This window comes from Rhipicephalus sanguineus, chromosome 6 (genome assembly GCF_013339695.2).
Source record: "Rhipicephalus sanguineus isolate Rsan-2018 chromosome 6, BIME_Rsan_1.4, whole genome shotgun sequence".
Taxonomy (NCBI): domain Eukaryota; kingdom Metazoa; phylum Arthropoda; class Arachnida; order Ixodida; family Ixodidae; genus Rhipicephalus; species Rhipicephalus sanguineus.
The window spans coordinates 37,042,456-37,065,379 of record NC_051181.1 but is presented as its reverse complement, the minus strand read 5'-3'; the positions used below and the strand labels follow the sequence as shown (position 1 = coordinate 37,065,379).

General features: G+C 45.4%; 1 protein-coding gene and 2 non-coding genes across 3 annotated transcripts; all 3 read left to right on the top strand.

The window, feature by feature from the left end:
• The first annotated feature begins 17,432 nt into the window (after nt 1–17,432).
• Trnaw-cca (transfer RNA tryptophan (anticodon CCA)) lies at nt 17,433–17,504 on the top strand. The gene has a single exon. It is a non-coding gene; the product is annotated as a tRNA-Trp (tRNA).
• A 1,181-nt stretch (nt 17,505–18,685) lies between these two features.
• Nucleotides 18,686–19,075, top strand: LOC119397202 (putative mediator of RNA polymerase II transcription subunit 21). Its single transcript, XM_037664641.1, has one exon. It carries the CDS (start codon nt 18,686–18,688, stop codon nt 19,073–19,075), a length of 390 nt encoding a protein of 129 aa, XP_037520569.1.
• Nucleotides 19,076–22,781: 3,706 nt separating this feature from the next.
• On the top strand, nt 22,782–22,853 carry Trnaw-cca (transfer RNA tryptophan (anticodon CCA)). The gene has a single exon. It is a non-coding gene; the product is annotated as a tRNA-Trp (tRNA).
• The last annotated feature ends 71 nt before the right edge of the window (nt 22,854–22,924 follow it).

Below are 22,924 nucleotides of genomic sequence, written 5' to 3'. Positions count from 1 at the left end.
CAATTTTGCCAAGCAGCAGCGTTGTCAACACGTCGCCTATTGTTTCCGTGCAATGAGCACCGAACGAGCTAATGTTTAGTGGAAGCAAGGGTGGAAGTGCTGCGCCATTTGAGCCACGCTGCTCCAACCCGCTTCTGCTGCGCTATCCTGCTCCAAAACGCATTATTGCGCCGAAACTGCTCCCAAGCGGTCTTTGGTGCCTTCATGGGCAGCTGTCATCCGCGACGTGGCGCGCCCAAGCGAGCTTCTATCATTACCATCACCTGACGTGCTCTCAGTGACGTTGGTGACGGGGTGAAAAAAATCAGTTTCGCCGCAAGGGCGAATGCGATAAAAACAAATTTTAATGTTATACGAGGTAGAGCACTGCACGGGCCCGGGCCGGGCCGTCCGAAGCGTTTTCTGGCGGGCCCGGGCTGGGCTCGTGCTTGAATGTGCGGGCCTGGGCCGGGCTCGGGCTTGAACCCGCGGGCCGGGCATGACTCGGGCCCGCTCATTAAAAGGCCTAAGTCGGGCCTTCGAGCACACGCGAACGTTATGCCTATACTCGGCGACAACTTTTCTTGGCACCACTGTGGAAGCTACACAGCCAAAGTGCCTGCATGCGCGCGCGCCATGAAATAGTACCTATATTTATTTTGTAATTCGAAAAGTTACTTAGCTCGAATAAATAAAGATTTCTTCATTATAAAAAGAGAGCGAGTATGGGAAGCCATTCGTGAAAAAATGTTATTGTAAACTTCAAGTTTGTTTCTGTCTTTATTTTTTGCACAGCACCACGTTTTCCTCACGCCTGCACCACATTTTCTTCACGCCTGCTCTTTCAGAGTCTCAGTAAACATGCCGTCCGCGATGCTGCCTGAACCGTTGGCCTGAACCGTGTGCGGCCGGAAACTCGCCGTTTCGTTCTCCGAAGAAGCTGTACTCTAAATGTGACAGACAGTGGCTATCAAACCAGACCACGCAAGTTATCTGCAATGTCATCGCTGGAGTGAGGCGCCGTCAGCGTGACTTGTCTGCAAATGCAGTGTGCCGGACTGTCGCCGAGCTCACCGGAGTGAGTGAGCGAACAGTTAAGCGTATCAAAGCTGAAGCTCTGCGGGCCCCACTTGCCTCCCCGAAGCGCAAGAAAGTGAATTTCTCGGGCCAAACTGAGAAGCGCATCACCGGCAAGACGTGGCTGCTGCGCTATTACACGTTTGCGTTGGCAGCATTGCGGCGCAAAGTGCGCAGCTACTTCATGCGCAATGAAATACCTACGGCCGAGAAACTACGCTCTGTGAAGGTGTGTGACCAGCGAAGCTTGATAAAATATTCTGCGTCAGTCTCTTTTTAATTAAGCGTGAGCTCTCCTTAAATCTAAACCCAATTCAGCGGCATCATGGTACTTGCATTTCGTATTTATTCGAATACAATGCGAGCTTTTTCTCCAAATTTTTGGTACTAAAGTTGCCCGCCCCTCGCGTTACAATCGTGATCGCGTTACAATCGAGCAAACACCGTATTCAGGCTGCGGTGTGCGCTTGGTGGCGTTAATCATATTCCCATGTGTCTTATTTTGTTGTCTTCGGGCTTCACCCGCAAAGACTGTTTGAAATCTTCCGCGCAGACCGCGATGCGATGTTCCAGAAGCGTCACGATTGTTCTAGATCTTTCCGTTAAGATTGCGCGCGGTACGCGAATAGTCGAGAAATTACGTGGCCACCAGCGATAACGCTGGAACATTCGCTAGAACATGTATAAAAGCCGACACGCTTCACCGCTGTAAAAATATTGACGGACGACGCTCTGACTGACTATTTTCCCGCCCACAAGTTCGGCCAAATAAAGAATTTCATCTTCGACACGCCCACTGCTGCCTTCGTCAACGTAACAACCCTGTGACAATATACAGTACAGTAGGTAGATGCATCTACGCACACTGATGTTCCCATTCTGCATGTAGACGTGGTGCTAAACGCTCCAGCGATGCGAGCAAGCGAAACCGAAACTGGAACTGAAATCGGCTGCAAGATGCCGAACTACTTGCGTAGTAACACAAATGTGCGGATGCCCCGCCTCCGTAGCCTTCGCTCCAATGCCAAGATAAGTTGTCGCCGAGTGTAGCATGGTCTAAGGCATTCTGTACCAATTAGCTTGATTATATAATTATATTGTACATGGCGATAACGTTTCCGTGACGACGTTAGAATATTAACGATTTATATTTCACCTGCTTCCGGTGGCTGTTCACCATATATAACGTTACCGTTTTTTTATTTTGATGCAACAAATTATTATTAAAGAGCGTCTCTTAAAAAATTGCGTAAATAATGTTTAGAACGCGAGTGTAGAAAAGAGCATTAAATAAAATGCCCCGGGTTTGCTTCTATCCGCTTTTTCATGTTAGTTGTACACTTCTTTTAAATAAATTGTGTTGTTATGTTTTATTTTCACTATACTGTTACCGTATGACTTGTCATGTGCCACATAGGCAACATTTCATTTATATGCCTTGGTATTACGTGCCAAGACCACGATATGATTACGAGGAGCGCCGTCGTGGGGACCGGATTAATTTCGAGTTCTTTCGAGTTCGAGTTCTTTCACGTGCACCTAAAGATAAGTACAGGGTTGTTCTTGCATTTCGCCCCCATCAAAATGCGGCCGCCGTGGCCGCGGAAATCGCACCCGCGTCCTAGGACTTAACAGCGGAACAGATTAACCGCTGAGCTACCACCGCGGTCAAAGCAACATTTCGATGCATGTACACACCGGATTTTCCGTCCGGTCGTCCGCTACAAAGCGCAAGGCATCAATAATCATCATCATCAACAACTAATATCCTCTAAAGGGCCCCGGCCGGGCCTGGTCATGAATACGCGCGCCCTGGATAAGTTTAGTAACGAACGCCCGGGCCGGGCCTGGGCTTCGAACAACGGGCCTGGGCCGGGCCCGGGCTTGGAACTACGGGCCCGGGCTGGGCTCGGGCTTCATAAAAATTGGGGGCCGCTTAAGCTTCGCCTTTAAGAGTTGAACGCGATAGCGATATCCTGCCCCTAGTGCGCACTTCGAACACTACGAGTGTTTAACAGAATGCGCGCACTAAGTTGTGTACCTTATGTAATGGGTAGCATGCTTTAAACCAGAAACTTTTTCGAAGTTGCGATGCACCCACTACGTGGCCTTAATGAAATACGCGCAGTAATGTGCGTGCCTTTTGCAATGGGTGGCTGTCTTTAAACCACCAAGTCGTTAGGATATTGACATGGTGTGACGCCCGATGGCAATGCACGCTTGTACCACGCAATATTACTGCGATATTACATCTCGTACTGTGACACCTGTATACAGGAAGCATTTTTGGGAAGCATGAATGTTACTTTCAGTGCAGCTCCAAGCAGAGGCGTGGCTGTGTGGTAGAACATCTGCTTGCCACGCGGGCGGCGTGGGTTCGATTCTCACTCGGACCAAACATTTTTATTATTTATTTTATTTGCAGCTTTTTCGATTTTTCGGTCACGGACAAGATGATGATTTTTCGCTCACAACCAACGGTGCCGACGCCGACGGCGGAATTTCTGCGATACGAGCTCTTTAACGCTGTCGCGTTAAAACGGGCCCGGGTCGGGCCCGGGCCGAAAAATCAGGCCCGTGCAGTGCTCTAAATTTACGAAGTAAGGCGAGCAGCTACCTCTTTTGGATGCGATCTCGCGTAACTCTTCAAAACGCTGGTGTATGGGAATACGGCCGCTCCAGGGAGCGAAGCGGTTTTCGTGCTTTTCGTCATCTCAACGCGAAGTAAGCGGGCCGTTTGCTGATGTCTGCCGAGACAGCGCCAGCGCCAGCGACAATTCCGTTTCACCTGCACTTTGTGCCACGAGTTCACGATGGCGCTGCACTTTGGCATCCGTCTCACGAGTTGAACACGGCGGCATCGGCACCGCGGTATTCGGTTCGAAAAAGTGAAGTCGTCGTGCAAGGCTAGTTCAAGAATTCCCGCACCTACTCGTGAGGTGGTGCCGAGTTCGTGCAGCACGAAATGGCTGGAACCGTGGCAAACAATGCCGACTGCATTCGTGTCGATTTTAACGGTGTCCAAAAAGTGTCAGTACTCTCCCTTCAGGATGGTTGGGATGAGCTAAACTCTTGAGAGCACAAATGCTGCGTCATTTTAAATGCGAAGCATTTCGTGGCGAACCTTTGACACTTTCAGCGTTTCTATCTATCTATCTATCTATCTATCTATCTATCTATCTATCTATCTATCTATCTATCTATCTATCTATCTATCTATCTATCTATCTATCTATCTATCTATCTATCTATCTATCTATCTACACTCTTATTCAAGTCCCGTATAACGTCCGGCACATAAGCGGCCCATTTTTATTCCACCACAAGGTACTCCATATAAGCGGCCCTTCAATCGCCATTAATCGTGACAAATTCTGCGGTGACGGGCTGGGCCCGCTATATGCGGCCGCGAGCGGACGCAACGCTTATATGGAGCCCGCGGTTTACTGACGCTAAAATTTCTAGAGCGGACGCAACGCTTATACAGGGCCCGCTGTTTTATGCGGGAAATTGAGATCGGCGCCGCGGCGAGAAGCGAGAGAGGGCCGAGCGAGCGTGCTCAAGGCTCGAAGTCCACGTTGGCGTTGTGTAGTGTTTCCTGTGTTGGCGCCGGATGCGGCCGGTGAACTCGAGATACAGCAAACAGCCAATACAGCCAGCGCCTCCCTGAGCTTGGCAATCATATCTGATTTCGTGCGAAGCACGTGCGTTGGAAACGCAGCGGCCGTGCCGAGTTACGTCAGTCGCCTCATGCTGCCTCGTTCGCCTCGCACCGTTTTTGTTTAAAGTATACAAGTTCGTATTGTAGACGTGCCTTTGTTTCTGTTTACCCGCGACGTCTACAAACTCAACGTGCGAAGGAAGTTTTCACCTTTGATCGCGTTCTCTCCCTGCTCACGCTGCTGACTTATCCCCCCTACAGTTCTCTCTCCCGTGCGCGTCGAGCGGTGTCCGTCTCTTTTGCGCCCGATCCTTGCGTGGTCTCTCTATTTTCGTTGAGAATTCGGTCCCGCGATCGTCTTGGCGTGCTTCAACGTTTCGGCGGTGCCGATCAGGCCGTGCTGCGTGGGATGTATACCTCGACCGACGTCAAAGGCATTCAGAGAGGAGCGTGCAGTTATGATGGCACGTGAGTGCAAAGTGCGTCAGTGCGATGTGAGTGTGAGTGCATCAGATTGCTCGCGTACAGCCGCCAGCCAGGGGAACCAGGCGTGCCACATCAAGTTACCTGGTGCTCCTACTGCGGGCACTGCCCCGTGAACCATGCACGACTGCGTGAGTTTATTTCGATGCTCCCAATCTTGTGTTGTGCTGTTAGAAACAAAGCACCGCTCCTAACGAGTTTCTATAGATCTGTGAAACGCGCATCGGAAGAGCCTCTTGCTCGGACCTTTTCTTCGAAATGCATGAAGGTCGCAAATTGTCAGAAAGCGAAACACTGTTGCTCACTATTATGTGGTTCGCGAATGAAGAACGATATCAAGCAGCATCTGCAATTGTGCACCTGAAGCGGATCTATCTCTCATATATTGCTCAAAAACGGAATCAGTATTGTACTTGCATGACTATCGTAAAACGTTCGTAAACAATGTAACTATTTATCTGCGTTAAGGTACTGCAACAGATAAAACTTAGATATTTGTTTCTGGTGGAGAGTTGATAAATTACAATTAAGTCTATAGCTAACTCATTCCATTGAAGAATTTTCTTTCGCACGACAATTTTGTCACAATTATGCAGCAATTTTCGGCGCAGCATATGAAATAAAAAAAAAAGCTATTCTATGTCTGACCAGACAACAAATACATATGTTTGTCAAGACCACGTTTAAAGGAGATATTCAGGGTAATTTTACGCCCAATTATGCTGTATCCAAACACAAAATACTTTTGAATACAAGAATGTTTTTCTGCAAAAGAGCTTTAATTTCAATGAAAGAAAGACAATATTCAATAAGCAGGTGGTTGCACCACTCTCAGACGTGTGCATTGACAGCCGAAATGACCTGCAAAGTTGTGATATTAGTCTATATACAACAGCACCATTCACTGCATGCATCTGTGTACACAAAGTGGGCCCTTTGAGTCTGCTAAAGTACTCTGACATTGACTTTGAGTGTAATTTGTATCATTCACTCAACGAAAGATTATATGTCAAATTTCAGTATTAGAACATCCATGTAGATTGAAGTTTGTTTCCTTGGTGCTGCAAAGAATATTGATATTAGCCTATGTGTAGCCACCTTACATGCGTAGCCACCTTACGTGATGACTGGGAACTGCTGTGTATCCTAGTGTGGACATGGCCTTTAGTTTTTTCAATGTGGACTCTGTCGCTACGTCCACCTTGTTTGTAGCAGAGTTCCTTTTCTGCCATTGAATAGGGTCCAATCAATTCCTTTGTTTAAAATAGTTTAAGATAGTTCAAGTACATCTGTATGCACAAAGGCGTACACACATAAGCAATCATGTAAGTCAATGTAGGCAATCCATTCGGGCCTTTTTGATTGTCCTGTGGTTCTTCCATTTCCTAACAGAAACAGAAACCAGGTATTTCCAGGTTTGCCCTGTGAGCGTGACACTACAGCACTCAAGTTTAGTGCAAAAGGACATACCCAACACACATGCCATCTGTCACCACCTATGATATGTCATCACTGAGAGGTGGCTTCAGCCTACTATTGAAGCAAGCCAAGGCTCTGCTTTCCATAACTTGTGGTCTCAGTACACTCATTTGGCTGCTGTTTTTACCCATTTTCATGGAACAGATATATGATATATGAACATTGCGTGCAAAACACAAAGAAACGCTTGCTTATACACTTGTGAGATCTGACATTGTACCTGTGGCTGCTTTAAATGCATTAGCAAAATTTCAAGCAGTTGCACCTATAGCTGTCTATCGGGGTTGCTGAAACTGCATTATTTACTGTGGCATAAACCACGCCCATAAAAATCTCAATTTATGCACGGTTTTGCATATAAAGCTTGTAATATTTTAGTGCTGGCATTCATCCATCCACTACCTCTGAATTGTTAGCTTTTTGTATAAAGATGTGCTGTGCAGAACATAAAACATATATTAGTTTTTATTACTTTTTTCCAGTATCTTGCAGATGTCCATGGGTTGCCAGGGCCCATGATTGTTTGGAGCACGGCAACAAAGCTTATTTTTTGTGCTGAGGACGAGCGTGTTACCCTGAAAGATGACTGCACCTTGAGAAGGCACTTTTCTGGTGTTTGACCATACATAACATAAAGGATGTTACCTACCCCTCTGCTTTCGCCCAAACATTGGGACTAATTCAAAGTTTACTCCACAAGGAAGAGAGTTTTCCACGTTGCTGGGCAAGCAGTAATCTGCTGAAGATTCTCGATAAGCTCAAGGACGCCGCCTAACTTATGTTCTTTTTCGTGCAGTTTTATTTTGTTTGTGTTTTTTGTTACATTGTTAGGCTGGGTAGATAAGGCTGCTGGCTAGCTGAATTTTCACAAACTTTAGAGACATTTAAGTTCGTTTTATGTCCATGCACTTTTCAATGCTCTTTCTTTTGAGAATACCTGAGTAGCAGGTACACTAGCATTGGAATCTGTGGCAGACATCATGTGCAATAATAACTGTATGTGTGTGTGTGTGTGTGTGTGTGTATGTGTGTGTGTGTTCATATATACATATTCATTGTTCATTTTGTAGTTTTCCTCGAAGTATAACATACACAGTCATCATATTATTTCTGATGCATGTACTATGAAAAGTCCTATTTATTAGGGCATTATATTAGCATATCACTTGTCGTTCATGCACAGCTGATACCTATGCTTTGAAATTTTATTAGCCACTACCTACAGAAAAGCTGCGTCCTCAAACTTCAGGCCTACTAATATAGAGGGTATCTAGTTTAGTCATACATTTGTGATAAATCATAGTACCTACGTGCACTACACAGCTCATGATATAGAACAGAATTTTTTTCACTGTGTATTCTACTCATATCTTGCAAATTAAGTGCCAGAAACAGGCAGGAAGCACACCTCAACCCCTTCGTCTGTTTCCAAGGCTACATATATGGCGTCGATCAAGGCCCACTTACTTTCAATACTTCTTTGTTACTCTAGTCAATCCTGTGTTATCTTATTGTGTTCAAGTAAAGTTATTATAAGTGAAGGCATTTAGGTAGCTCCTGCCATTTATGTGGTGCAATTTTCTATGTATGTATTGACGTGCACTCTGCAATAAAGTAGAGTGTTTCCTACGTATAGGCGTGCTGAAACTCAAGCTAGGTCATTATCAATTCTGGTCAGATGAGAAGGCCTGAAACCCCTAAAGCATAGAAAAACAACAATCGTTCTGTTCAATTATTTGATCACCTCTTTCGCAGTTGTTTTTTTACCTTGTTTCTGTAAAAGTGTAAGATTCACTTATTAGTTTACAAACGCTCTATTGGTGTATACATTGTTGCTCAGTTTTGTTTGTAATTGAAAATAAAATATGTCAATTTACAAAAGTGTGCACTGTGTGTTCAGGCTTACTGACTGTGCAAATAGAGGTAAGTCATGCTGTTTGGAAAAAAGACTAGTTAAGTTATGCAAAATATTTATAGCTGTTACTGTCTAGAGAAGGACACAGGTGACTTGTGAGATCACAGGGCCAGTGATAAGATGCATGATTAAAGCATTGCAGAATGCATCAATCCATGCATGCAGATGATGGCACCGAGAGTCGCATAGCAATTGTGGTCATTACTGATGGAGAAACTGGTTAGGAATTGCAACTGAAGAGTTTTGAATGCATAAACTATATGTCAGAATGATACATCCATTACAATGCTGCATTACTGAACTTGTAAGGCTGTTCATAAAGAAAATTTTTACTGATAGCCGATAGGCCACTGACTGCTTTTGGGACACAAGTGCAAGGAAAGTGCACACGTTCAAGGCCAAAGTGCTAAGTAGCTTGCTAGAAAATAACAAGTGGACTGCCCCCTTATTTGTTTTGAAAGGATAAGTTCATGAGATTCAGTTAGCTTAATCTAATCCAATAACAGCTTTGAAAACTACTTCAGAGAAACTACTGCCGAGATCCTTTAGGGGGCCATTATGTTCACAGTTGCTGAAGTGGAATACGTGGAGGTTGAGAATTGAGCAATAAGGAATATGGCATATATTTTAGGGTGATTTTATTATTACATTGATTATTTAGTTCACACAATGCCCTATTACTCCAACAATAGAGCATATAGGTGAAGAACCCTTACGATGCATCCTATTGTATATGTATTGACGCGTGTGCTCTGCAGGCGAGAAAGACAATGGGGACATCAGTGAACGTCAACATCTAGTGGGTCTTCGGGATTTTGCCGAAAACATCATGTTTGTCATTCATGGTGAATCGGCAGTGCAACCACACACGGACATAGGAAAGAAGGCACACAACAGAGTGCTGTGTTTCGTGTACCTTTCCTCTGTCCGTGTGTGGTTGTGCTGCTGGTTCATCATGAAGGACAACCAACTAGCCCAAGTTTCTGTCTTGTTAGACATGTTTGTGCCTGCCATTTTTTGTGTCAACAAGCTGTCCTACTCTTGTAGAACTTTTCACTGTCATGTGTTTGCGTTGTACCGTGACAATGTTCTCTATATTTTCTCTCATGGCTCTGCATCTCATTGTTCTGCTGAGTGTGCAGCTGCACAGCAACACAACATGTTCCTTCATTCACTTAATGCACTAAATACTGGCATGGGTACTCGAAGAAATGGCACAAAATCTAACAACAATTAGCGTTGCCAGATGAAACACCTAAATTCCACAGTTCTACAGTAATGGGTGAAGGAAAGGGCTTTGAGCACAGAATGGAAATAAGGGACCCATGCATACATAATTAAGTGCCAGGCTGGCACAGTGATGGATTTGGACACAGTGCCTAACTTACTGCAAAGATATGTCACAACACTGCAAGGGAAAGGTCATGTTTAGAAATGATGCCAGAAAAAGAACAAATACATTTCAGGTCTCAACATTTAGTGAAGGACAAGTCTAGTACTATATGCGAATACGCTTCATGTGGCACGATGTCTGACAGATGGTGTGCCGTGGTAACTGCCATGGAAGTGGGCTGCATGTAGAGGATAATATCGAAGAATTGATCGCTGGGCAAGTTGGTAATTCATGACTACAAAGAACTGCGCGAAATAAACTGGCACAAGGAAGACGCTTGTCCGTGCGTCTCCTTGTGCCAGTTTATTTCGCGCAGTTCTTCGTAAAAAAGAATAATAGCTGCACATTTAGACGTGTATGTCTGCATGCTTATGTGAGCGCTATATGAGCTGCTAATTCTGAAAAAAAGCTGCAACACTTGCGTTTGAACTACTACAGAATGTTATTGTGTATAGCTAGTGTTGGTACTGGCAATAAATCTTGAATTCTCAAGCACAGTTTGTATTAGCTGCTGTACCAGCCAAAGCTAAGGATGTTGCATGACAGCTTAGATTTAAATAAAGGTGCACGTAAAGCTACCTGGTATGGAACAGGGGCATAGCCAAAGGGGGGGGGGGGTTGGGGGGCATTCAACTCACCCCCCCCCCCCCCGAAAATTTTCAATTTTGCTTGCATATATATACACACAGACATGCAAACGCATGCACAAATATGCATAAAGCATGGATGACTCCCCCCCCCCCCCCACCCTGAAAAAAATTTCTGGCTACGCCCCTGGTATCGAACATGAGGGAGGTTGACTGGGACTTGTAAAGCAGGGGCGTACCCAAGGGGGGGGTTGGGGGGGTTCAAACCCCCCCCGAAATTTTTCAATTTTGCTTGCGTATATATACACGCACACATACAAACACACGCACGAACATACATCAAGTATGGTTGAACCCCCCCCGAAAAAAATTTCTGGCTACGCCCCTGTTGTAAAGCTCAACATTTATGGGTGTGCTATTAGTGTGAAAGCGTGCTTTTTATCTGCAGCTGTTATTTGCAATTATGACACCTACTGAGTATAAGAATTGTTCCTCTATATCTACTATTTAGTATTATACGTTTGCATGTCGCGTCCCATGATCCGAATCAAGCAGGATGCTACTGACTGCACATTTTTAAGACAGGTGAACATTTATTCCTAGAAGTCAAGATTACTGCCCGAGTTCAGCCACTTCTAGCATTTTGCTAGTTTATACGTTAAAGCGTCGTTAAGCTCAAAGCATACTTGACTGGATGACGTGGAGTGAAGTAATACTGGCCCTTGTCGCTCCGATCACATCTCGTAGCCAAGGAAAGAATCACTTTCACTCGTCGACAATGGGTGGAATACGAAAACAACCTTCAACCTGCCATGTTCCCCAACACAGGGCCTCCACCAGATCGCTCTTAGGCGCTGATATGCGGTCAACTGAGGCATGTTATAGAGCTTAACGTTCATGAACCTTCAAGGTGCAAAACAAGTGCATATTTAATTTGGAGTTGTTATTTAGCTTTAACAGCGCCTGTTAAATATTAGAATGCTTCAAGTTAATCTTTGCATTATTCAGTATAAATGTTCACATGATCCTTCTGAATCCTTCAGGCCACTTCTGACTTTTGAAGAAATAGCATGGTTTTATCCTTGAAAGCTGGATAATATTGTGACTTCATTCGATTTCAAGCATTGCTAGCTTCTTTTGATGCGACGCTTGGCAGGAAACAAATGTTCTAACGGGTGATGCAAGCGATTTCATGCGTGCTCTTTCCGCGCCAGTCATGCACTACGTTTCATCGTTTGTGGAAGCCAACGGGGCATCACTTCCAACTGTCAACAACGAACGAACCACGAGAACGAACAACCTGAGACCCGCCGTCCTCCCCAGCATGACAATTCCACGGCATCGCTCGTCGGCGCCGTCAGCCTCGAGCTCGGGAGACTGCATTCTTTTCCTGCGAAGGCTTGTTGTTCTTTCGACTCAACAACAACGTTTCTTCATCGTCTATGCTATACTCGGGAGAGAAATGAGCGCGCCCGTTCTGAAAGCTGGTCCGTCGCCTCGTACGCGCTGCACTACACCAAACCCATCTGTTGCGCGAATAAGCGATTATGTGTTTTAATCCGATTCTCTGAGATGAACCTCTACATAATACTGTCCGCATAAACGCACCGACATCAACGCGATGCTCGCGAAGGACGTGGGAGACTGTACTTCGCCAAGTAGAGATGAGATCAGCTGACTTCCACCGCCTGTACTGCGTCAAACATCGCAGAAAACTTTTCTTTGGCGGCTGGTTGCACCACAGGGCACGTTTTGCTGCTGTATGATGCCGGCAAATGGAAATGCACTCGGAAACGCATCGTTCATTGTTCATCTCTGTCTCCGTGCGGGATGCGCAATTATAGCGTTGTAGCCGATCGCAAAATCGTCTAAGATAACGTGAAGTGCATATATAAAGCCGCGGAAGTCCACCCAGATCGTGTGGTGCGGTGGCGTAGCGGTTACAATGTCTGCTTGTCACGCGGTTGGCCTGGGTTCAAATCCCCGTGGTGGAGTGTGTGTGTGTTGCTATGGTTTGTGACTCTCTGTGCAGTGTTCTTGTGATGTGTAAATGCATATTCATGAGTTGGAAGGCTGAAAAGAACAAAAGAAAAAAAAAGGAGGAACACTGCACGATCAACTACAATGTAGAACAATTTCTTTTTTTTTTCTAAAAATTTGCGAAAAGTACCGCATATATTTCGACCGCATATTGAGCCGTATATAAGCCGGACAGATTTGACCTGAAATACCGCTTAACCAAATCGACGGTATGCGTTACTTTAAGCGGTCACTTTTAAACGGCCTTCTGGCAACGAGATGGCCTCGCATATGGAACAGCCGCATAAACTTAGGCCGCATAAGAAAGAGCCGCTTAGCCAGAGGCCGTATAAAGAAGGGCCGCATGAAAGAGCCGTATAAGTAGGCCGCTTAGAGAGCCATTTATAAGCGTCGAAAATTTGACCTACTTTGCGCCTTATATGCGTTGTTTTAAGCGGTCGTTTGCTAAGAGTGTAGCCGCCTACGTCTGGGTGCTCTCATGAGCGACGCCTCAACTTGGTGTAGACCAAAATTAGCATGGGAGGGTAAGAGGATTTGACGAATATGACTGTCGGGTCGTGACTTGAATAACCTGAAAATCCTGTCGCGTACGTCGTCAAACCCTTTCCTCCAGACACGTGTGGCACATACCCCTTTACCACGGGCCGCGGCGTACGGGTATGCGCCACAGGTGATTGACAATTTATATCTACCCAGGAACGGCGAGAACAGACATTGGTAATGTAAATGCGAGAGCGTCAAGAAAAAGCGACATCGGCAGCGATGATCCGACGATGGGAAAGAATAAAAATTAGGATCCCAGCAGGAATCGAACCCGAGCATTCTGCGTGGCAACGAGGTATTTTAACACATAGCCACGCCAGGCCTTGAAACTGGTATGGAAGAACAGCCTATGCAGGTGTAATGTAGGTGCAACGTCAATTGTGATCGTGGTACTGGCTATCTAATTTTACAAGAAAGCAAGAAACACTACATATGTACTCCTTCGATACACGCGTCATATCAGATTAACGTATGTGGTTGCAGTGTTGGATCCGCTTTTATAGCAGTCTAATAAACATTACATTTGTATTCCTATGATTCGGCAAGCTATATTGAAGCATTGCTCGAGCCCGGAGGAATACATTAACGAAAGTTACGTATGATATTCACATAATTGCACCATAAAGTGCACTTAGTTTCGATAATACTGACGTATGTACTCTAACGTGAGGGCTGACATGACGCTACACCATAAGTTACCCTTTAAACGCCAGTGTTGTCGACGTGCCACGATGTGCACACAGTTGCTACACTTACAAAAACGCGCGGATCCACCTCGTAACGCTTGGCTCATAACCATAAAATACAGCATAGAAGTACCCGCTGACTGCTTCGCATGAAACCGATTCCCACAACGCGTGGGATGATGATTGCATGAAACCGTTTCCCACAACGCGTGGGATGATGGACGTGGAAGATGGCTGGGGTGAGCTAAACTCTTGAGAGCACAAATGCTGCGTCATTTTTCGGTAGGTATTCAAGTACATCGCAGAGAGCGGCAATCTGGAAAGAAGACTCGGGGAGCATCGGAACGATGTCAACAAGCATCACGTGGCATCCAGCGCCTTTGCAGGACATGCTGACTCACGGGTCACCAGATAGGCTGAGACAGCGCCTGCGTCACTCCAAGAGAAATAAATCTAAGCTCGTAGCTTCATCTTCAGTCGCCGCATATCTAGGCAACGGCACGCAGTTTGAATCGTAACGATGGAAATCTTAATCCGATATACGGCCGCACATTACGCCATGTACTAAACCGAATATAACCTAAATGCCTTCGTGTTTCGTTCTTCATTGTGAACAAGGCTCCCGTGTGCGAGCCGAAACGTGCGTAAACATTTTTAGATGCGAAGTAGCTTTTGCTCGGGGCTGTGTCCGTAGTTCCATTGGCGACCGTCCGCTTTTTACCACCTAGCATAGCCATGTGAGCGCGCGCTTTCGCCACAGAGAAGTCTTCTTCCTCTTGTTCTTCGACCGCCTTGATGATGATACGTGCAGAGCATTTTAGAGGCCCGGGCTGCCGTATGCTGCCCTAGCATCACGTAACGCAGACAAAACCATGTGTGCTGGCACGCGCTAGCGCGTTCGGGCCTGTGTAAGTGGCTGGGTACGACGCTGTGACCTCTCCCCCTTACACTCTCTCAGCAATCACGGGCGTCGGGGAATGAGATTTTGCAGACGCGCGATGAACCAACGCGTTGTATCATAGTCAAAACGCGCTGGCACGCGCTAGCGCGTTCGAGCCTGTGTAAGGGGCTGGGTAAGGCGCTGTGGCCTCTCCCCCCTTACACTCTCTCAGCAATCACGTGATGGCGTCGGGAAACGAGATTCTGCAGACACGCGATGAACCCGCGTGGCGTGCTCCAACAAGAGTTCGGGACGAGTAACAGCAACAGCAACTACAGTTAATTCATGGTGGGCTCCACATGCAAGGACGCGTTAACATCGGGCAAGGTGCCCGTGATGAACGGAACTTTAGGTCGACCCATGCGCTGCTTCGCATCCCCACATGGTTCCCTTTAGTGGGAGATGGTGTAATTTTTTACCTTGGTCGGCGTCCATCAATCTTCTGTCATTCTATGAATGCTCACCTCACAAGGACCAATGTCTCGGTTTAAAATGAATATGAAATGGTTTTAAGACTAAGTACCGTGCAAGGTTGTGCAAGGTTGTGCCGCAGAATCGCACGCCTGAAATGTTTGCATTCCATTTATAATGGTAAGCTCAATATTCCTGCCCATAAATACTTACAACCATTTTCTCCTCGCGCATCTAGGCATCGTCATATGCATAACCTGCTCCCACACACCACTTGGACTAACATCTTTGATTATTCCTTCTTTCCCCGAACGATTATTCAGCGGAATAGCTTACCACCTGATGTCGTTTCATCTGATGACTTCGAGAAAGCGCTGCTCGGAGTATCCCAACCGTGACGTAAGTGCACCTTCTCTGTACTTCTAGTGCTTATTATAATGTTTATACTCTGCCTTCATGCAATATCACTTCTTCCGATTGTTAGTGCTCAGTATTTGTAATACCTGAGGCGTTTCCATGTGCATATATTTGTCTGTACGTATGTGTATATTAATACATCACTTCATTTTTGCCATTGTTTATTCTTATATATAATTTTCTATATTTTTGATATTTTTGTTGTATCATCCATTTTGTATTCTTGCCAATTTGATTATTCCTTTAAATTTTGTCGATGTTTGCATATTTGTTTATTGTAATGTTCCCCACCTGCCGTGTCTTCAGTGACCGCAGTATTTTCTAAATCAATAAAAAACTTAAACAAAAACAAAGTACACATCACTGTTTATCGCAATTATATTTTAGATTATATTTTACGAGCTTTTAGAAAGTGCTCGGGTCATCGAACCGAGGTAACTGACTACGTTTTGTGGCCATCTAGGCCGCTTTGACGTGTGTGTTTCTCCGTTACTTTGTAAGCCTCCTACAGGTTCAGTGTCAAGAATAGAGTCAGATAGAGGGCTCCGTGTTTTCGGAGTTTATTTTTCTGGAAATTCGGAGGGTGTTTTTCGGAATAGAAAATTGAGCGAGTTGGTGTTGATTCATACTTAGGACTGTGCCGCGCTCACAAAAAGGGACAGGTGACAGAAGCAGCACGCAGGACAAGTGCTGTCCTGTGCGCTTCTTCCGTCCCTTGTCATTTTTTGTGAGCGCTGCACAGTCCTAAGTGTTTTTCGGAGTTTATTTTTCGGGAAGAAATTCGGCGTTTACCGCAGCTTATTCCTCGTAAATCCCCACTTCTCCGAAATTCGGTGTTTAATGTTGCATAATTATCAATACTCCAAAATTTATGAAATGAATGAAACACGAGAACACCAGAACACACGAAGCGCGCTCTAGTTGTATGAAATGTTTGAACGCACAAATACGTTTACACACATTTACAAATACTTGAGTACGAAACACCTACGTTTGTGCGTACTGCAACCATGAAGCTCGTTGTAATAGACGCCATCATATTTTACAGTGTTGGTTCCATTGACGCAAGCGCGCTGCTTTCTATTGATGATTGTAAGCTTTGAAAATGCCCTTTCAACGTTTGCACTAAAAGCAGGCAGTGCCAGCAGACTCAACGCGCAGCGAGAAAGCACTGCAGCCGTTAGATAGTGTGAGCTCTCAAAGCCACAGGGGCTGAAAATTTTTACTAATTTCATAGCTCTGATACTTCGAAAAATCACTCACGAGCTGGCTCATGTTGTCAGCTTCAAGAAGCACTAACTTAAAAATCGGCACATAGGTTTCGAATGCGCGGAGTAGCTCATACTCTACATTTGGATTCACAATTTAAACACTGTTACCAAAACGATTCACTGGTGTACTGGAGAACATTGCAGAGATTCCTTTCAACTGTTTGTCTCCACTTTTCAGCGACTGCAGCGTAGTGTCCACGAAGGTCTGCGACACTAGTTGAGTGGTCGTTCTCGTCACGCAGATCCAAACAGACTTGCGAGAGACTTGATGTGAGGACCTCAGATGGGTCTGGCCACTGGCTAAGAAACACGTGCTAACGAATCCCGAGTATGGGGTAAACGGGGTGTACGAGGGTACTCTCTGCCTCAAGTTCCTTAAAGGGAAGCTGAAAAACATAAAAAAATTAATATGGAGCGTATAAGGACACTTTGATGCCTGCTGAATTCGAAAAGCGATGTGTGAATTCTCGAAATTGAACGCAAAGAGCATTTTGGCAAAAAGCAGAGGCTTGGAGAACCCGGCGATTCTCAAACATTGGCAGTCGGTCGTGACTCGGTGGCGCAACGGTAGCGCGTCTGACTCCAGATCAGAAGGTTGCGTGTTCGAATCACGTCCGGGTCAGAGTTGTTTTTCTTTTATACGAAAATGACGACTACGACAATGGCCTCTACTCCAATTAAGAGAAGTACCGTTTCGGTATCCCTGATTATACAATCGCTGGGAGTTCATAATAAATCACCATTGTTCGCTCCTGCTGATCAATGTTCTTTTGTAGTACCCGGCGAATCTCAAACATTGGCAGTCTGTCGTGACTCGGTGGCGCAAGATTCCACTTCCGGTCACCGTAGTGTACGGACGTGGGCGGAATGAGCTCCGACGATATCGGAGCGGCATCAACGGCCCAGCAGGGCCGCGGTACCAGGAACACGGACGAATCGTCACAGGAATATCAGATTATTTTGCCCCGACTGCCATCAGGTGATGCAACGCTGCATACTGTGTTTTTGCACGCCGATATCAGGGCGCGGCCGTACCGCTTCGAGGATTTCAGGGACGCACTTATTCGCTTGGCTTTGCTCCTCGAGGTGGCTGCCTTGGGGGCGTACCAAATGAATCATGTTTGGACGATCACATTCAAGAGCGCTGAGGGCAAGAAGAAAATGCTTGCTGCTGGTGACATAGTGGTGAAGAACCAGCGCTGTATCGCTATAGACCCAAGCCACCAAGATACGAGACTGAAGATTCATTGGCTACTGTATAACATTCCTGATGACGACGTGCGAGCAGCGTTGACACCTTATGGCAAGGTTAATGAAATAGTGCGAGAACGCTGGCGCGTGTATGGCTGCACGGACAAAGGTTCATCGACACGTGCGGTGAGCCTCAAACTCAAACTGGGCCTCACGGTAGACGACCTCCCACATCAGTTACGGATTGCAGGAGACCTCACGCTCGTTGTCGTAGCGGGAAGAGCACCGCTATGCCTGCGTTGCCGAGGCACAGGCCATATTAGTTGAAAGTGTCGGGCCCCGCGTTGCACAGTGTGTCGGCGTTTTGAGCATGACGAGAGCGGGTATTCGAGGACATACGCAAGTGTAGCCGAGCCCTTGGGGAGCGAAGAACTATCTGAGCACCACATGGACGAGGTCGAGGCAGAAGAGCTCACTGGAGGACGTCGGGAGGAATCAACACCCAGGTTAACGCCCCTTTCTTCACGTCCCCTGAGTGCTGCTTCAACTGGTAGCAAAGACAAAGGACCTGCGAATAAAGCCCAACCTAGGAGGAGTACTCAAGGTGCAACGATGCCTGAGACGAAGGAAGAAATACCAGAAAACATGGACACGTCTAGCACTAACAAGAGGACAAGGGAGGAGGCGGAAGGGAAGAAGGTGAATGTAATGAAAGCTTCCGAGGAACCACCGGCTAAGGCGATTATTGTGCGACGAAGACCGGCACCTAACGCCCTAAGTGAACGTCGTATAGCCGAGACCCAGCCGCCGACCCAACTCCAACAGCAGCAAGAACAGGCTCAGCAGAAGCAGACAGTTCATCAAGTGCAGACACAGCAACAGCAACCACTGCCGAAGCAGCAGACTCTTCAGCAGCGACAGACAAGTCATCATCAGCAGCAGCAGTTACAACAGCAGCAGATGCCATCAACGGGGTCGCCGTCAAATCAACAGCCCCCGTAAGGCGGGGGTTCGGACCAATAGATACAAGTTATTGACCCGGCATCGGACCTCAACAAATGGAGCACACTAATGATGTGTGCCTTAAGTGCTGCGGGAATGATACGCGGCGCTTTACTTTGACGACCAAAAGCACGGGGGCCTGTGAGGCTACATGGAACCGTGGACCTGATGGTGATAAAAGAGTTCCAGAGGTGAGGGTCATGCGGCCGGGATGGCCAGTTATGACCTAATGGCTATGAACGTCGAGACATAATTAAGAGTTGCTACTCTCAACGTTAGGGGCCTTGCTGCTAGACGACGGCAGTATCAATTAAGTCGATTGATGCTTGAAAATGATCTCGATGTTGTGGCCATTCAGGAAACGAAAGTAGAAAGTCAAGATCAGACCGACCGCATGGTCTCTCCATTTAGAGCGCGGTACAATGTATGTGTGTCTCATGCTGTTGGAATGCCTGCTGGTTGTGCACTACTACTTAGAAATTCTCTTGGTACAGTAGAAGGGACTGTAATTGTGTCTAGTACTGGGAAATTTATAGTATGTGATTTTACATATAATAAGAAAACTGGCGTGTTGTCTGTGTGCACGCGCCCAACGAAGAGGGTGAACGTAAAGCTTTTTTTGAGAGTCTGAAGTCTTTTGTTAGATGCGACAGGACTGTCATTATGCTTGGAGATTTTAATTGTGTTTGTAACCCTCAAGACAGAGTAAAAAAAGCAACTGTAAAAGATCAAAGTGCAATGCTACTCTGCACAATTGTACAAGAGTGTAATCTTGAAGATTTCGGTGTCGTACTATCTTCAGGGGAGCACTATACACACTTTCAGCACGAAAGCCATGCAAGGCTTGACAGAGCCTATGTGTGTGTCAATAGGCTTAATCCGAATATGTTCGAATTATGAAGTAAAAAGTGTATCCTTCAGTGACCATAGCTTAGTGATGTTCACTATAGGGCGTAAACAAAAGAGGACGAGCTTTAACTGGGACGTATGGAAATTAAATGATAAAATTTTAAAAGACGAATTGTTTGTAGAAGGTGTACAGGACAGCATTAACAAAATGTTAGCTGAGCCCCAAGTAAATGAAATCGAAGCCTGGTAGCGATTTAAGGAAATAACAAAGATGAGGGCCATTGAAAGATCGAGTGTGCTGTATAGAAGTGAAAAAGAAAAAAAAAAGAATTGCAATGTCACTTAGACTTCGCACTGAGTCTAGAAAGTAAAATACTTGGAAAGTACACAAAAGAAATAAGGCAGTTAAAGAATCAATTGGAGGCATAGACATTGAAAAATACAGAGGGGTGATGATAGGAGCGCGTGCAGAAAAGCTATTTCTTGGCGAAACGCCTACAAAACGTGCTCTAGGAGACGAAAAGAGGTACGCCAAGCGCAACGAAATTAAAGCGATAACAACTAATGGGGGAATTGCACGAGAAGGCGAAGCTATTGAGCGGGCATTCGTTGAATACTTTCATGGCTTGCTTGGTCAAGAAGTGAAAGCTGATAAAGGGTTTGGGACTGAGTTTCTGCGTTTAATACCAAAGCTTTCCGATAGCGAAAGAGAACAATTATAAAGGCCGATAAATATTTCCGAGATAGAAAAAGCTATCGACGAGTTGTCTGTTGGCAAAGCACCTGGACCCGATGGAATGGGAGCAGCAATGTATAAGACATTTAGAAGCGTAATATCTGTAGCCTTACATCGTGTTTACACAGAGGCTTTAAGATTAAAGTAGCTTCCGTCTTCATTTCGAAAGACGCACGTACTACTAATACCGAAGACCGAAGACCCTATAAAATTATTGTCCGTGAAGTCTTATCGACCGATCAGCTGAACCAATGTAGATTATAAAGTGTTCATGAAGGTTCTCGCCAGCAGGATGCAGATGGTGACAAAATCATTAGTTGGACCAAATTAAACTTGTGGAATAAAAGAACGCACAATAAACACCAATGTTCATGTAGCAAGGAGTGTGTTGGAGGGTTGTGATGTGTTCGAGAGCAGAGTGGCAGTGATACAATTAGATATGGAAAAAGCCTTCGATCGTGTAAACCATGACATATTATTTTCGGTACTAGAATATGTTAATGTAAGGTCTGTAATATTAGAATGGGTAAAAATGGCTCATAGAAAGTGCTTTACGCGTATTGTGGTTAATGGGCATGTTACTGAAAGCTTTCAAGCGAGAAATGGCGTGCGGCGGGGTGATCCCATCTCAGCTTTATTATTAGCAATATACATGGAACCTTTCTGTATGAAGATTATTGGGAACGATAGAATAAGGGGGTATCAACTAATGGAAATCGAAGTCAAAATGTTAACATATGCAGATGACATTGCTGTGTTTTGTCGGGACAAAGAAAGTGTCAGTGAAGTGATACGTGATGTGGTCTCGTTTTGCAAGTTCACAGGTAGTGCAGTAAACTGGGATAAATGCCTAGGCTTGTGGCACGGATCTTGGGAGACCGCCCCGCAAAACTATGCAAATATGAGATGGTCAATCGTACCAACTAAGTACCTTGGTGTCCCCCTGCAGCATTACAGAGACACAAATGATTATTGGAAGGAGATATGTGAACGTACGCGTGAAAAGACTCAAAGCTTGCACGGTAGGGAACTTTATATGTTTTCTAGAGCGACTGCATGTAATTGGTTCATTATTTGTAAAGTATGGTATGTCCTGCAGTTCCTCTTCATGACAAGAACAAATGTGCAAGCATTGCATAGAGTCTTAGCAGTTTTTGTTTGGGGGTCGGTATGGGAGCGTACTAGCCGGACAAACTTATTTCATTCTTCCAAAAATGGTGGTCTAGGATTGCCTCATCTGTTTCTGAAGCAAATAGTGTCAAGATTTACTTTTTTACGTGACAAATGTAACCCTTTTCTGCGAAAGTTTATGCAAATTGTACTGTGTAATAGGATTCCTGATTATGTGGTATCAAATGTGTCTGTAAAATGTAACCTGCGTGGATATTTAAGAGAAGTAGTGATGGCATATGGAATATTGAAGGTGCGGTTTTCAACGGACTACTTATCTGATATAACGAGAAAGCGTCTCTACAGAGATTTATGTTTACCTCAGCCCATCCACAGAGCGATATATCGTGTTGGCCATGAGCGTGACGTATTTAAGAGGGTAAAAATGATGACCGTACGTGCAAGCGCAATGACATTCTTCTTCCAGCTGCACAGCGAAACACTGCCAGTAAAACATTGGCTACAAGAGAAGGGTTTCTCCGTCCCGGTGGTCGGTAGATTGCCTTATCTGCAGAAAACCCGAGACTATCAACCACATTTTTCTTGACTGTTGGGACGCTGTGAGAGACATTTTGCAGTGCACTTTGAAAAAGCACTTGCCAATCACGCCATACGGTATTAGATTTTTGGCTACAGAAAATCAAGATGGTGTGTCTTATGACATGTTTATGTTGCTTGTGCTTCACAGCGTGTGGCGAACAAGAATGGCTGTGTGCCATGTAGATAAAGATGCCCGATCTGCGCATGAATAGTTCACAGAAAGCATTGTATACATGAGATATGTGTACAATTCTAGGGACGAACAACCCGAATGGGTGTCATTATTAGATGAGTTGGCTGCAATGAAGCGCTTTTAAATAAAACCAGTCGCAGCCAGGCTGGTGTTTTTAGACTGGTTACGAAGTGCTTGTAAATATCTGTTATGTGCAAGGGTGGCAATAAAGAAAAAAAAACTCGGTGACGCAACGGTAGCGCGTCTGACTCCAGCTCAGAAGGTTGCGTGTTCGAATCACGTCCGGGTCAAAATTGCTTTTTTTATTCTTTATACGGAAATGACGACTGCGACAATGGCCTCTACTCCAATTAAGAGAAGT

What these genes read in the sequence shown, in the direction of transcription:
- LOC119397202 (XM_037664641.1), top strand. Translation starts at nt 18,686, where the DNA reads ATGCCTGAGACGAAGGAAGAAATACCAGAAAACATGGACACGTCTAGC.